At 39.1% G+C, this 16163-nt stretch overlaps 1 protein-coding gene across 2 annotated transcripts; it reads left to right on the forward strand.

Annotated features, from left to right (window-relative positions):
• The first annotated feature begins 6368 nt into the window (after window positions 1–6368).
• On the forward strand, window positions 6369–9433 carry LOC110625975 (MDIS1-interacting receptor like kinase 2). 2 transcript variants are annotated; one of them, XM_021771685.2, is made up of 2 exons: window positions 6369–8816; window positions 8913–9433. In XM_021771685.2, the coding sequence occupies exons 1-2, from the start codon at window positions 6497–6499 to the stop codon at window positions 9302–9304; spliced, it is 2712 nt and encodes a 903-aa protein (XP_021627377.2). In that variant the 5' UTR covers window positions 6369–6496; the 3' UTR covers window positions 9305–9433. The 2 variants fall into 2 exon arrangements, with proteins under 2 accessions (XP_021627377.2, XP_043817425.1); XM_043961490.1 differs by having other exon boundaries at window positions 6369–6659; window positions 6807–9433.
• Window positions 9434–16163: the final 6730 nt, after the last annotated feature.

Below are 16163 nucleotides of genomic sequence, written 5' to 3' on the forward strand. Positions count from 1 at the left end.
AGTTGTTGCCATATGCTGGGCTGAATTTAGACACAGATCAAAAGAAGTCAAGTAGATATATTATGAGGCTGCACTCCAGGTATTCCTCTTTGGTACAGTCAGCAGAGAGGGAGAGTTTCCATGCCATAGTGGATATGGCTCGGAGAATGGAGGCTAGTGCTATCGTTGAGGGGAAGGTAAAACAGTCAGTGGCACAGTCTTCTAGTTCCAAGACCCCAGGTGGGGAAAGGTTAGACTCTTCTTCTCTGAATACAGCAGTTGCAGGCAGTAAGAAGTGGGACAGAGGCCACAGAAAATCTAAGAAGAATAAGTTCTGGAACAAGATCAAGTCAGGTCTGGGTTTAGGCAGTGGCTCAAGCTCTGGCACAGAGATTACAGCATGTATGAGATGTGGAAGACCACACAAGGGAGTTTGTCTGGCAGGGACAAACACATGTTTCAGATGCGGACAGACGGGTCATTTGGCTCGAGACTGTCCTAGAGGAGCCTTTGCAGCACCGTCTCAGCAGACAACCTCCGGCAGTGTGGTGCAGCCAGTAGCTCCAGCCGCAACACAGGCCAGTGGCAGAGGCAGAGAGAGAGGGTCAGCCTCTTCATCAGCAGGATACAGAGGTGAAGGTCCATCAGCTCCGGCACGGATCTTCACTATGACTCAGCAGGAGGCCAACACATCCAACACCGTGGTGGCAGGTAATCTCATCATTGGTTGTTCTGATGTGTATGCCTTAATGGACCCGGGTGCATCTCATTCTTTTATTGCTCCGAGAGTCGTGGAGAGGGTAGGATTGATGGTCTCTGGGTTAGAGTGTCCCCTATGGGTCAGTGGACCCAAGTGTGACCCGTCAGTGGCAGAGGCAGTCTGCCAATGTAGTCCAGTTTTCATAGAGGGAAGATGCCTTTCCGCCGACCTTGTGGTTCTAGATTTGACAGATTTTGACGTCATTCTAGGGATGGATTGGTTATCGACCCATGGTGCTACCTTGGACTGTCGAGACAAGGTAGTCAGATTCAGAGATCAGGATGGGTCAGAGGTCGTCTTTAGAGGAGACAAGAGGGGTACACCTAGAGGTCTGATCTCCGCTTTTCAGGCTCGTAGGTTGCTTAGGAGGGGATGTCAGGGGTTTCTAGCTCATGTGAGGGAGTTAGATAGTCATGTTAGAGAGCCCGCCTCAGTGCCTGTGGTGAGTGAGTTCTTAGATGTTTTCCCAGACGAGCTGCCAGGGTTACCGCCTGCTAGGGAGATAGAGTTCGAGATTGAGTTAATGCCTGGTACCAGACCGATCTCTATCCCTCCCTACAGGATGGCACCAGCTGAATTGAAAGAACTGAAGGAACAGTTGCAAGAACTGGTAGATAAGGGTTTCATCCGACCGAGTACTTCACCTTGGGGTGCTCCGGTTTTGTTTGTGAGGAAAAAGGATGGATCCCTCAGACTTTGTATCGACTACAGACAGTTGAACAAGGTCACTACCAAGAACAAGTACCCTTTGCCGAGGATCGACGATCTATTCGACCAGCTAGCAGGAGCAGGTTGTTTCTCCAAAATAGATCTGAGATCAGGGTACCATCAGTTGAGGATAAGGAATGAAGATGTACCGAAGACAGCTTTCAGGACCAGGTATGGGCACTATGAGTTCCTTGTGATGCCGTTTGGGTTGACCAACGCCCCTGCAGCATTCATGGACCTCATGAACAGAGTATTCAGTCAGTATCTGGATCACTTCGTTATTGTCTTCATAGATGATATCTTAGTGTATTCCAGAAATGCAGAGGAGCATGCCCATCACCTGAGGACAGTTTTGCAGACCTTGAGAGAGCATGGCTTGTATGCCAAGTTCTCCAAGTGTGAGTTTTGGCTTAGGAGCATTTCATTCTTGGGGCACATTGTGTCAGAACAGGGTATTGAAGTAGACCCCAAGAAGGTAGAGGCTGTAGCTAACTGGCCTAGACCCACCACAGTGACCGAGATCAAGAGTTTTCTGGGTTTAGCAGGTTACTACAGGAGGTTCGTTCAGGACTTCTCAAAGATTGCTGCTCCTATGACCAAATTGACAAAGAAGAATCAGAAGTTCATATGGACCGATCAGTGTGAGGAAAGCTTTGAGGAGCTTAAGAGGAGATTGACTTCAGCACCGGTGTTAGCTCTGCCAAAAAGTGATGATGACTTCTCAGTATATTGTGATGCGTCCCGTGTGGGACTGGGTTGTGTGCTAATGCAAAATGAGAAGGTGATCGCTTATGCTTCTAGGCAGCTGAAGAAGCATGAGCTGAATTACCCCACACATGACCTAGAGATGGCAGCAGTGATCTTTGCACTCAAGATGTGGAGGCATTACCTTTATGGGGTAAAGTGTGAGATCTTCACAGATCATAAGAGCCTGCAGCACATCTTGAGTCAGAGAGATTTGAATTTGAGGCAGAGGAGATGGGTAGAGCTGTTGAGTGACTATGATTGCAAAATTCAGTACCATCCGGGTAAGGCGAATGTTGTGGCAGACGCCCTAAGCCGGAAATCACTCGGCAGTCTATCCCACATTTCAGCAGAGAGGAGGCCGGTGGTGAAGGAGTTCCACAGACTTATGAGTGAGGGATTACAGTTGGGGTTGTCTGGCACAGGTGCTTTAGTGGCTCAGATGAGAGTGACACCCGTGTTTCTGGAGCAAGTGGCTCAGAAACAGCATGAGGACCCAGAGTTAGTAAAGATTGCCAGGACTGTTCAGTCGGGCAGAGATAATGAGTTTAGATTTGACAGTAAGGGGATCCTCCGCTACGGGAACAGATTATGTGTGCCAGATGACATTGGTCTGAAGGGAGATATTATGGGGGAAGCCCATAATACCAGGTATAGTGTTCACCCTGGAGCCACCAAAATGTATCAGGATCTGAAGAGAGTGTATTGGTGGCCAGCTATGAAGAAGGACGTGGCACTGTTCGTGTCAGCCTGCGATGTGTGTCAGAGGGTGAAACTAGAGCATCAGAAGCCGGCTGGAATGTTGAATCCACTACCGATTCCAGAGTGGAAATGGGAGAATATAGCTATGGACTTCGTAGTGGGGTTACCGGCGACGTCCAACAGATTGGACTCCATATGGGTGATTGTGGACAGACTCACCAAATCTGCTCACTTCATCCCTGTCAGGAGTGGTTACTCTGTGGACAAGTTGGCGCAGGTGTACGTAGATGAGATTGTCAGACTGCATGGGGTCCCGGTATCTATAGTGTCAGATAGAGGACCCCAGTTCACCTCCAGGTTTTGGCGGAGTCTGCAGAACGCTATGGGTACCAGATTAGACTTCAGTACTGCCTTCTACCCACAGACGGACGGACAGTCAGAGAGGACCATCCAGACAATAGAGGATATGCTCAGAATGTGTGTGCTAGATTTTGGCGGTTCTTGGAGGCAGCATCTACCTTTGGTGGAGTTTGCCTACAATAACAGCTATCATGCTAGCATAGGGATGGCCCCATATGAAGCTTTGTATGGGAGGAAGTGCAGATCACCTATCTGCTGGGAGGAAGTAGGAGAGAGGACTCTTGCGGGTCCGGAGTTAGTAGAGCTTACCAGCAGGGTAGTACCCATAATCAGAGAGAGGATCAAGACTGCTGCTAGTCGGCAGAAGAGTTATGCAGATGCCCGCAGAAGACAGCTAGAGTTTCAGGAGGGGGATTTGGTTTTGCTCAAGGTGTCTCCTATGAAAGGAGTGGTTCGGTTCGGGAAGAAGGGTAAGTTAGCTCCACGGTACATCGGTCCTTTCGAGGTGCTTCAGAGGGTCGGCAATGTGTCGTACAAGCTAGACTTGCCTGCTTCGATGGAGAGAATCCATCCGGTTTTCCATGTTTCTCTGTTACGGAAGTTCGTGTCGGACCCTAGAAAGGTTCTTAGTGAGCCTGATATGGAGATCCATGAGGATCTCACCTATGTAGAACAGCCAGTGCGGATCCTAGACACTCAGATCAGAAAGCTGAGGAACAAGGAAATCCCGATGGTGAAAGTCCTTTGGAACCACCACAATATTGAAGAATGCACCTGGGAGACACGGGAGTCCATGCTCCAGCAATACCCCCATCTGTTTTGAGGTGAGTGTTAGTTGTTCTATGTGTTGCATGTATGATATGTTGTATGTTGTGATTGATGCCATGCTTTGTATGTTAGTTGAGGAACATTCGGGGACGAATGTTCTTAAGGGGGGGAGAATGTAATACCCGGCTAGACTCCGGTATCGGAATTCCTACCGTCCGGTGGGACCTCGGATGTCGGAAACCTCTAGAAGGGTAAAAAAAAAAAAAAACTATGATTTTTACGAAATGTTTTCATGTATTTCATGTTTTTAAGTAATGAGTTTATGAATGAAAATAGCATTGGAGGAAAACCCAGGTTCGGCCGCCGAAAGTCAAGTTCGGCCGCCGAACATGCATGCGTTTTGGAGGCACGTTAGGCCCCCGAAAGCATGAGTGAGGGAAGTCCAGGTTCGGCCGCCGAAAGTCAAGTTTGGCCGCCGAACCTTGCATGCATGCGGAGGCACTTTCGGCCCCCGAACGTGGCCTGGCCAGCCACTATAAAAGGGACCCTTAGCCGAAATGGGCGAGGTTTTCTCCCATCTTCGGCCACAGCAAGCTTCCGACTTTCCCTTAGCAAATCTTGTGTTCTTCCTCCAAATCTTTTCCATTTTTCTTGAGTTTTAAACTCACATTGCAAGTTTTGAACATTTAAACCAAGTTTTGGAGCTTTGGGAACTCAGGAGCTCATTTTCGTGGATCTCCAAGTTTGGGTCGTCTCCCTCTCGATCTTCAAGAGGTAAGAGCCGATCTTAAGCTCCTTATGTGTTTTAACTAAGTTTTATGCAAGATCTATGGGTAGAAATGTATGTTAGGGTATATGTTGAGTTTATGGGTTTTTATGCTTTGATGAACAATGTAGCTTGTTTATGTGTTGTTGGAAGTGTTGTAGATGGGGTATTTATAGTTTGAGACCCCTAGGTGTGATGTATGATGTGTATGCATGCGTTGAAGCAAGTTTATGCTTGTTTTGGAGGCTGTGGACACAAGGGAACCAAGTTTCTGCCCTTCGGCAGAAACTCAGGTTCGGCCGCCGAAGTGACTTTCGGCCGCCGAACCCCCTTGTGGAGGCAGTTTCGGCTGCCGAAGCCTGCCCCCGAAACTCAAGTTTCGTCTCTGTCTGGGAGGTTCGGCCGCCGAAGGTGCCGCCGAACCTGCCTGACTTTCGTCTCTGGAGGGACTTTCGGCCGCCGAACCTGCCGCCGAAAGTGCCCTGTTTAGCCGTTTCTTGCAGGATTTCATGTGATGTTTTCAGGATGTTTAGGGGGTCTTTGGGGAGTATTTTGGAGTCATGTTCATGTATGTTTGGTGCCTCATTTGAGTCCACCTGTGTAGGTTCGGACCCGAGGAACCGAGACCCCCGGTTGTGAGATAGTCGTTCCGAGTGCGTTGTTAAAGCTTCAGTTACCAGGTGAGTGGAACAACTCCTTAAGCTTTAAAGTAAATGAATAAATGAATGAATCATAAAGCATTGCCCATGCATCATTATGCCATGCAATACTAGGTTGTTTGCATTAGAATTCACGAATATGTTGCATTGCATACTTTGTTGTTGATGTGGATGAATGTTGAATGATCCATTAGCCCTTGTATGTCATGATAGCCTATGTGAGTCCAGGTGTGCCTGCTACGGCTCTACGCCCCTGGCACTATGACAGATTATGGAAGTCCGGGTGTGCCTGCTACGGCTCTACGCCCCCGGCATGTATAAGTAAGAAAGATTGGGGGCTAAATGGTGACAAGTTCATCCTTGTTGTGAAATGTTTGTGTTATGGCGCATACATGAAAGCATGAATAAGAAAGAAATAGTTAATTAATAATAATAATAATAAAATGAATAATAATGTACCTAAAAATGGAGGAATTAAAACAAATGTTTTTAGTTTCTGCTCACTGGGCTCTAGTAGCTCACCCCACTCCCTCTATCCCCAGAGTTGCAGGTACAGGGTAGATCGAGAAGTCGGCTAGAGTGAAGTCAAGTCCTGTATGTTATTATAGATAGTAGTGGACATGAACATGATGTAATAAGTATTTATGACCATGTAATGTAATGATGATGATTGAGGATTAGTATGTGCTTGACCCTATGTTTATGGTTATCCCTTTGATACATGATTTATAGAAATGTTTTTATGATACGATTGATAGTCCAAGCTTATCGAATGATGAAATACCCCATTGGAGCATTTGATGAGGACTCCAGTGGTGGTTATGTTATTAGATGTGCACTTGTTCAGGTTAAGCTTGGAAAAAGAAAGAAAAAGTTTACAGTTTCATGTATGTTGTTGATCATGTATGGGATATTACAGGTTACAGCAGGTATGCTTGGTTTGCTACGGGTCCCGGCGGCCTTAAGCCGATCTGGATCCTAGCGCCGGTAACGGGTCGGATTTCCGGGTCGTTACATTCAGCCCTTACTGATGGACCAACTAAAGTTGGGATGGAAGCTTATTGTCTCTTAAGATGGAAAGCCAGTCTCGACAACCAAAGCCAATCTGTTTTAGATTCTTGGGTTGGCAGGGGACCTTGCAAATGGATTGGGGTCACTTGTGATAGCTTTGGAAGTATCACCATTTTGAGCCTCATTAATTTAGGCTTAAGAGGTACGCTTCACAGTTTCAATTTTTCATGCTTTCCCAACCTTACACGTCTTGAGATTCGGAACAATTCATTGCATGGTACCCTTCCATCGCAAATCTCTAATCTCTCCAAAATTACATACTTGAACTTACATGGTAATCATCTCACAGGAAACATTCCATCGGAGATTGGTATGCTAAGTACTCTTTCTGAGCTCTATTTATCAAGAAACAATTTCACTGGTTTAATCCCTACTTCCATGACAAAGTTGGAAAATCTATCCATTTTGTACTTGTGGGCAAATAAACTCTCAGGTTCCATACCTTCAGAAATTGGATTCTTAAAATCTTTAAAAGAACTTGACCTGTCGATTAACAATCTCACCGGTGCAATCCCTTCTTCTATTGGACACTTGAGAAATTTATCACGTCTTGGACTTCTTCTAAATAAACTCTCAGGATCCCTGCCTTTGGAATTCAATAATCTTACCCGTTTGAAGTCATTGGAACTAGGTGAGAATGGATTCACCGGTCATTTGCCAGAAGATGTATGCCTTGGAGGGTTACTTGAAAATTTCGCTCCTGCCTTCAATCATTTCTCAGGTTCCATCCCAAAAACTTTGAGAAACTGTACTAGCTTATTCAGGCTTAGGCTAGATTGGAATCAATTAACAGGGAACATTTCAGAGCAATTAGGGATATATCCACATTTGGATTATATGGATTTGAGTAACAATAGATTCCATGGAGAGATTCCACGGAAATTGGGTCAGTGGAAAAACATCACAAGCCTAAAATTTTCAAACAACAATATCTCTGGTAGCATACCGCTCGAGCTTGGAAATGCCACTCAGTTACATCTGATTGACCTTTCCTGGAATCATTTGCAAGGGCAAGTTCCTAAAGAATTGGCAAAGTTGAAGCTGTTGATCAAACTTTGCCTTAATAACAACAATCTTTTTGGCGTTGTTCCTTTAGATTTCAAGGTACTATCTAATCTGGATCATCTTAATTTAGCAGCAAATAACCTAAGTGGTCCAATTCCTGGACAACTCGGAGAACTTTCAAATTTATTGATCTTGAATTTGAGTCGCAATGAATTTACAGCAGGTATTCCATTTGAGTTGGGGAATCTACATTTTCTACAAGTTCTGGATCTTAGTCACAATTTGTTGATGGGAAATATACCACAACAACTTGGACAATTAAGAACTCTAGAAGTGTTGAATCTCTCAAATAACATGCTCTCTGGTTCGATACCAACCACTTTTGATAATTTATGGGGCTTGACTGTTGTGGATATATCCTACAATGAGTTAGAAGGTTCTATTCCTGACGTTAAAGCCTTTCGTGAAGCTCCATTTGAGGTATATAGAAACAATAAAGGCTTATGTGGCAATGCCAGTAGTTTAAAGGCTTGTACATCTATCAAGAGTGGTAAAACCAGTCGGGCAAAGAGAAAAAAGGTTGTTATTGTGATTGTACTTCCTGTTTTGGCGGCTCTGTTTCTAGTATTCTTAATTGGAGGTCTCTTGATTCTTCTCCCACTTAGAAGAAGACAAGCCCAATCAAGGGAATTACAAGATAAGGATATATTGGTAATACCAGGTCATGATCAGGAATTACAATATGAAACGATCATTGACGCCACTGAGAATTTCAACTCTAACTATTGCATTGGAGTTGGCGGATGTGGAGTTGTTTATAAAGCTGTGCTGCCATCAGGTCGAGTGTTTGCTGTGAAAAAACTTCATTCATTACAGGAGTCTGACAAGTCAAAGAACTTGAAAGCCTTTGAAAGAGAGATTCAAGTGCTGTTAGAAATTCGGCATCGCAATATTGTGAAGCTACATGGTTTTTGTTCACATTCAAAAGACTCTTTTCTGGTTTACGAGTTCGTGGAAAAGGGTAGCTTGAGAAGCATTTTAAACAGTGATGAGGAAGCAGCAGAATTGGATTGGATTAAAAGGCAGAATATTGTCAAAGGTGTAGCTAATGCTTTATCTTATATGCACCATAACTGCCCTTTTCCGATCATTCATCGAGACATTTCAAGCAACAATATTCTTTTGGATTCAGAATACGAACCTCGTATATCTGATTTTGGTACAGCTAGGCTTTTATTGTCGGACTCTTCCAACAAAGCCTCATTTGCTGGGACCTTTGGATACACAGCTCCTGGTACGTGCCTTTTAGTTTCATTATCAAATCTGTGGCTCATGACTGCATCATTAATAAAGAGAAGTCTAGCATATTTATCTCATCATTTTTTTACAGAACTAGCCTACACAATGCAAGTGAATGAAAAATGTGATGTCTATAGTTTTGGAGTGATAGCACTGGAGTTGGTAATGGGAACACATCCATGTAATCTCATCTCATCTCTTTGGTCATCAATATCTTCGTCGCCATTGTCATCATCAGATGATCATGATAAATTGTTGAAGGATGTGATAGACCAGCGTCTTCTGCTTCCTCAAAATCAAGTTGCAGAGAGTTTAGTCTACATTACCATGTTAGCATTTTCATGCTTGCATCTCAATCCCAAATCTCGGCCAACAATGCAACAAATTTCTTCAAAGTTGACATCTAAGCATCCTCTGGTTTCAAAGTCATTCTCCACAATAAAATTAGAAGAACTACTTTCCAACAATATTGCCAACATTTGAATAAATTTGTAAGTTTGTAGAGCTTTACTTTGTATATTTGCTAATAGATCTATGTACTAGGTTGTCACCCTCCTTTCCGGAGGTTTTGATTTTTAGTTTGTCTTTTTGATTTTTTTTTTCTGTATGCATGTTATCTAGCATTTTTTTTTTCGTATTTTCACTTTTTTTAAGTTTTTTTTTTACTTAATATATCATGTATAGATTAGATATATGAAAGAAGCCTGCTGCCTTGGGTTGGCTTGGCATCCTATGTTAAAGTTTTTTCAAATTTTCTATAATAATAAAATTATTATTATTATTTAAAAAATATATATATAAAAATATATGTTTATTGGATAGTTTTTAAGGTCAGACCGACGGTGTGGAGGGATGCAGCGTCAGAGCTATGGCCACAGCACCAAAAAAACCTTTCTCAGTCCAAAAAAGTAGAGAAAAGTTTGAAAAGCAAACCTAAACAGAAATCAACAAAAGAATGTAAAGAGAAACACTCGCCGAAGAAATCTTCCTCATCAAAGGTTACAAATATCGCTTCCTCTTTTTATGCCCTCGCACTTCTTTTCTCTCTATTCTTTCTCTTTCTTTTTATCCTCTGTCTTTGTAATTTTTAAGTGTTTTCTCTTTTTTTTCGAGAAATTCTCAAAAGTATTTTTTTAACTGTTATTTTTTTTTATTTCATATTAAATAAAAATTTATTAGAAAAATAATAAATAAATTATCATATAAAAAAAATTCGTATAATTCAAAAGGATAAAAAAAATAAATTTATCTTTTGTGAGAATGATAAAGTATAATTAATAATTTTTTTAATTACTTAATTGTTAAGCTCTTTTTACTTCAATAGTAATGATTGTAATAACTGTCAAACAAGATGAAATAAGCAGTCACAAACCTATACAGTGGGCAATTGCCCACCTTGACTTTTGAAATTAATATAAAATAATTATAGTTTTATTCATTTAATGATTAATAATGCACTGCACTGGCATGCTTAATCTGATGCTTAACCTGATGATAAGTATATCTGAATAAATTTGGAAGATCTCAGATTCTACTCTTCTAATTTCCGATCTCCATTTAAAAAAATAAAATAATTCACAATATACACACATTAAATTTCATGCGTATGTAACTTAAAAATTAATATTTGATGAGTGTAATTTTATTTTTTTAATAGGATCTAAATAAAAGATAATAAGTTGAAAAGTTTCATATTAATATTTGTAATAATAATAATTTTTTAAATAAATAAATAAAAATAATAAAATAAAAAATAAAAAATAAATTTAATTTAATTTATTTATTTCTTGTTTAGAACAAGAATTTTATAAAAAATTTAATTTAATTTTTTTGTTTAAAATAAAAAATTTATTATTTTTGATTTATTTTATTTAAAAAAGTAAATCATATATGATTTTTATAAGAATATATTTATTTTTATATTTTTAAAATAAATCATACTAAATAAAAAGTTAAAATATGCATAATTGATTATATTATATAAATGTCATTTTATTACGTAAATTTTATTTATTAAACCCAATAATTAAATATGTAATATAGTTATGATTATAATATATATATTTTTATTACATTATATAAAAAAATAATAATTCTAGAGCAATTACAAATCAATCATTTTCTTTTTTAGGCCAACCCAGGGGACTTCACCTTTAATTTCATGGAGAAAAAAAAAATCATGGAAAATTAGTCCCATGGCAATTGCATTCACTTGTGTCATGGTCTACCCACTGGAGATGTTAGAAATTGGATCCAACGTAAAGTCAATTATGGTTTTCTTTTTGTTGCCCCACACACGGGACAAGCTACCATAATTGAAAAGCTACAATAATTTCAAACCCTTTTCAATTATGGTTTTCTTTTTGTTGCCCCACACACGGGACGAGCTACAATAATTTCAAACCCTTTTCAATTATGGTTTTCTTTTTGTTCCCTACAATAATTTCAAACCCTTTTTCGACATTTCTCTTCCAACTTTATTGTGATAATAAATGAGTTCATTCTCTTACGCTAACATTGTTAAATCTTTATTTATAAATTAAAAAAAAACAATAATTAATACGAAACAACTCCATAGTTATTATTGAAAAAAAATTAATTTTAATTAAGTTTATAAATTTATGTTAATTTATATTGCAATAAATAATAAATAATAAATAATTTTATCAAAATAAAAAATAATTAAAAAATTATAAATATTTAAATTTATTTTAAAAAAATATAAAAATTTTTTTTTAGTAAGTGTAAAAAGTTCTTCGCTCTAAATAACTCGGTACATGTACGAATGAAATGATTTAGGGATAATCAGGAAAACTAAGTAGAGACTATCGATATAATTGCTAGTTTGATAAATCGAAAAAAGATCTCTTAAAGTTCGGTAAATTGAAAAAAGACCTCTTAAAGTCTTAATTAAAAGTCATTCGCCTATAAATTTTATAAGTTGGTCGAGTGATTCTCCATTCCCGATATATTTGTAACATAATAAATTTTTTTTAATAATAAAGTTAACGAGATATTTTCATATGTTGTGTTGTTCAGTGTTAAGTAATGATGGGATTACCTTCCTTAAAAAAGACAAAAGATTAAGGAGATGATCAAGCCAAATTTAAATCCATTTTTTATGTTGTTATTAATGTTAATTTACACATTTTCTATCTAATTTTATGGTTTTGATCTTATTTTGCAGAAAATAGTGTAAAAAGCTAATTTAGTAAAAATAGCCTTAAAACTGCCCAAAAGAGAACAAATGAGATCAAGTTTGGTTTGCCCAAGACCGTTTGCCCAAGACCGTTTGCCCAAACAAAGCTAAAGCAGAGACGCAAAAAATTCAAATTTTAAATTTTTGAAGAAGTCTTTCTCTCCCCAAACATGTGAAGACAACTCAGTACTCTATCCCACCTATTTAGGAAGCCAAATCTTAAAAAGATTTAATTGCCTTCAAGAAAATCCAACTCTAAATCTAAATAGGAAAAGAACTCTATCCAAATCAAAAAACTTAGGACAACCTATTCAGCTATAAAAAGAGGATCAAACTAGCAATAAACGAGCTTCAATCTTTGGGAGACTGCACCAGCCACCGCGCTCCACACTAGCCGACCGATCGGCTCCTTCCTCTTATTCTTTCTGTTTTCTTTCTTTTATTTTTATGTTAGTTTCAGCCATGAGTGGCTGAAACCCCTTTTTCTAGTTAAAGATTAGGTGAAATTTCAGTTTGTTTATGGATTGTGAGATCTGAACACATGTTGTTTATCTTTTATTTATCAATATTTATGCAATTTCATGCTTAATTTTATTGTTGCTTAGTTGTTTAGATCAATAGGACCCATTAATTCTTGATTGCAAAATAATAATCTGTTAGTTTGAGTAGTTTTAAGTCCGTAATTGATTGAATTATTCAAACACAAGAACACTTGGTATAAAAACCAAGGAGATTGCATAATCTAGCAAGATTACCATATGTTTGGGTAGCTAGAATTAGCTCTCTCTATTTCTTAATGCAATTAACAGTTGTATGATGCTAAAAGCCCCAAGGACGTTCCTTGGCAACTTGTAGATTAGTGATTAATTAGAGAATGTTCCCTAGTTAATCCATGTTTAAGGAGGGATATGGTGGTGAGAAGCGTCTTTCACCCCATAACTAATTTATTGAGTCAAATAAAAGAACCTAAGTGTTAATGATCAATCCCAACAACTGAAGTGGATCCGAAGCTTCAACTAAGCCTTTCTCATTATTTAATTTCTTTACTTTAATTATTTGCTTTACTTTATTACTTTTAGTTTTAGTTTAATTCATCAAACTTCAACACCCCCTTTTTTACTTTATTTGTTTATTTATTTACTTGGTCATTGATAGGAAGATAAGTAAGTATCAATTCCCTGTGAATTTGATCATTTTACCACTATCTGCAGTTGTAAAATTGTGGATAACCAAAAATGTTATTTTTTACCAGCTTCAACAACTGCACAGCAGGAGACAAGAAGGGGCCACAAGGCGGATTTCGTTAGGCCAGGTCACAAGGAAGGTTTCGCCAGATCATCCGGGTATTAGTTCCACTAAATAAGACCACAAGGCAGGTTCCACCAGGCCAGCTCACAAGGCGGGTTTCACTAGATCATTCTAGCATTGGTCCCACTAAATAAAGCCACAAAACGGGTTTCGCCAAACCATCCGGGCATTGGTTTCACTAAAAATGGCTACGAGGCGGGTTCTGCCAGGTTAGGTCACAAGGCGGGTTTCGCCAGACCATTCGGGTATTGGTCCCACTAAACAAGGCAACGAGGCGAATTTCGCCAGGTCAGGTCACAAGACGAGTTCTGTCAGACCATCCAAGCATTAGTCCCACTAAACAAGAGCCACAAGTCAGATTCCGCTAGATCATGTCACAAGGCGGACTCCGCCAAACTATTTGGGCATTGGTCCCACACATAAAAAGCGATTATAAGGGGCTGCAAGGTAGATCTCATTAGGTGTTGATCCCCTATAAAAAATCCTAAGCATGACCAAAGTCACAGGGCGAGTATAAACTAAGCCAAAAGAACGGGTGAGGGTCCCACTAATCGATGTCCAAGCCACAACACGGGTGCTCACGGGCAAGTACTAGCCTTGAGGATGTAAGAAATTCTATAGGATATTTTAGACTCGAGGCATGCATTCGCTAGACCATATATCCGGGTGTTATCCCCATTGTTCAAAGGCTTTCAAGCTATTTATTACTACTACCATGGACGGGTGCTAACCCTTAGCAATTCTTTAAAATAAATTGTTTAAGTCTGGAAAGCGAATTGTGAACGAGCACAGTGTATACAGACACTCAGTGAAAGTAATGACATTAGAAAATATTTTCATTGAAATTATGAAAGATTATATAGGAGGAGGAATATCTTTAGGTTCCTCTGCACGAGTCTCTATTATATCACTATTTTCTACATCTATTATATTATCTGTAAAGACTTGGTTGTTGGGACTGCCCTCAGCTCGTTCCCCCATTCAATCTCATCTCCTACCTCCTCAGGGAAGATGTCATCTATCCAAAGTCTTCAAAAGGAAACCGTTTCACCAACTCCTTCTTTATCGAGTCTTGGCCTTGCACAAACATCTCTCCACCTTTAGCCACCATCTCCTACAGCTCTGCCTCAAGCTCAAAACCTTGGTGGAGATGGCCTAGGCCTCCTCAGCTTGAGCCTGTAGTTCCAGGACTTGGCGATGCAACAGGGCCACCTAGTCCTCTGCAGTCTTTGCCTGATTCTCAAGGACCACCTTCAAAGCATTAGCCTTGTTCAGCTCACCCTGGAGCTTATCCATTGACTCCAGGGTCTCTGACTGTGCGGTTGTCGAAGCCGGTCAAAAATAACATTTTTAGTTATCAACAATTTTACAACTGTAGACAGTGGCAAAAGGATCAAATTCACAGGGAATTGATACTTACCTATTTTCCTTATTAAGACCAAGTAAATAAACTGAAAGTAAAATAAAAGGGGGTTTTGAGATTGATGAATTAAAGTACTACTGAAAGCAATAAAATAAAGCAAATAATTAAAGTAAAAAAATTCAAATATGAGAAAAGCTCTAGTTGAAGAATTAGATTCACTTCAGTTGTTGGGATTGATCATTGAAACTTAGATTCCTTTGTTTGATTCAATAAATTAGTTATGGAGATGGAAGATGCTTCTCACCACCATATCCCTCCTTAGGCATAAATAAATTAGGGAATATCCTCTAATTAATCACTAATCAACAAGTTGCCAAGGAATGTCCTTGGCCCTTTGGCATCTAACAACTGTCAATTGCATTAAGAAATAGAGAGACCTAATTCTAACTACTCAAACGCATAGTGATATTGCTAGATCATGCAATTTTCTTAATTTTTACACCAAGAGTTACTTATGTTTGAATAACCCAAGCAATTACGGACTTAAAATTATCCAAACTAACAAATTATTACATTGCAATCAAGAATCAATTGGCCCTATTGATCTAAACCACAAAGCAACAATGGAATTAAGCATGAAATTGCATAAATATTGAAAAACAAAAGATAAACAATGTATGTTTAGATCTCCCAATCCATAAAACAACTAAAGTTTCACCTAATCTTCAACTAGAAAAAAAAGTTTCAGCCATCAAAACCAAAAATAAAGAAAGAGATGAAGAAGAGATGTGGCCACTTGCAATCATGTATGTGTGTCCAAGGGAGAGTAGAAAAAGTATGGGGAGGCTCCTTATGTGTCTTTTTATAGTTGAAAATATTGCCCTAGGTCTCCTTGATGAGGTGGAGCCTTCTTTTGAATTTTGAATTTTGAATCTTGATTACTTGGGAGGCAAATATGTCTTGATTACTTGGGGGGCAAGTATGTCTTCTTGAGATTTGGCTTCCTAAACAAGTTGAATTTCAAATTCTAAATTTTGAATGTGCATATTTTTTAGATTTGCCTTCTTAAATAAGAGAAAGATTTGTTGAAGATTTGAAATTTGAATTTCAAATTACTCTGCTGAATGTACTTTTCTTATTTACCACTTTCCTTATTTATCTTCACTTCAGCTGCAACTTGACTTGGGCAACAAGCTTGTTCTCCTTTGTCCTATTTTAGGCAGTTTTAAGAGCATTTTCTCTAAATTACCCTTTTACACTATTTTCTACAAAATAAGATCAAAACCACAAAATTAGGCAAAAAAAGTGTGAATTAACATTAATAACATCATGATAAAATGGTCTAAATTTGGACAGATCAAATACCCCCACACCTAGCATTTTGCTTGTCCTCAAGCAAATAAACTTAGTTAAACAAGCTCTCTTTGCTTCTTGATCATTTATTTCCACTTAAGCTCTTACTCTAGATCCTT

The sequence above is a fragment of the Manihot esculenta genome, chromosome 11 (genome assembly GCF_001659605.2).
Source record: "Manihot esculenta cultivar AM560-2 chromosome 11, M.esculenta_v8, whole genome shotgun sequence".
Lineage (NCBI taxonomy): Eukaryota > Viridiplantae > Streptophyta > Magnoliopsida > Malpighiales > Euphorbiaceae > Manihot > Manihot esculenta.

Bases quoted from the DNA above. Each gene is read 5' to 3' on its own strand.
- LOC110625975 (XM_021771685.2), top strand. From the start codon at position 6,497: ATGGAAGCTTATTGTCTCTTAAGATGGAAAGCCAGTCTCGACAACCAA. The intron at 8,817-8,912 runs GTACGTGCCTTT...ATTTTTTTACAG, and splicing joins CTTTGGATACACAGCTCCTG to AACTAGCCTACACAATGCAA.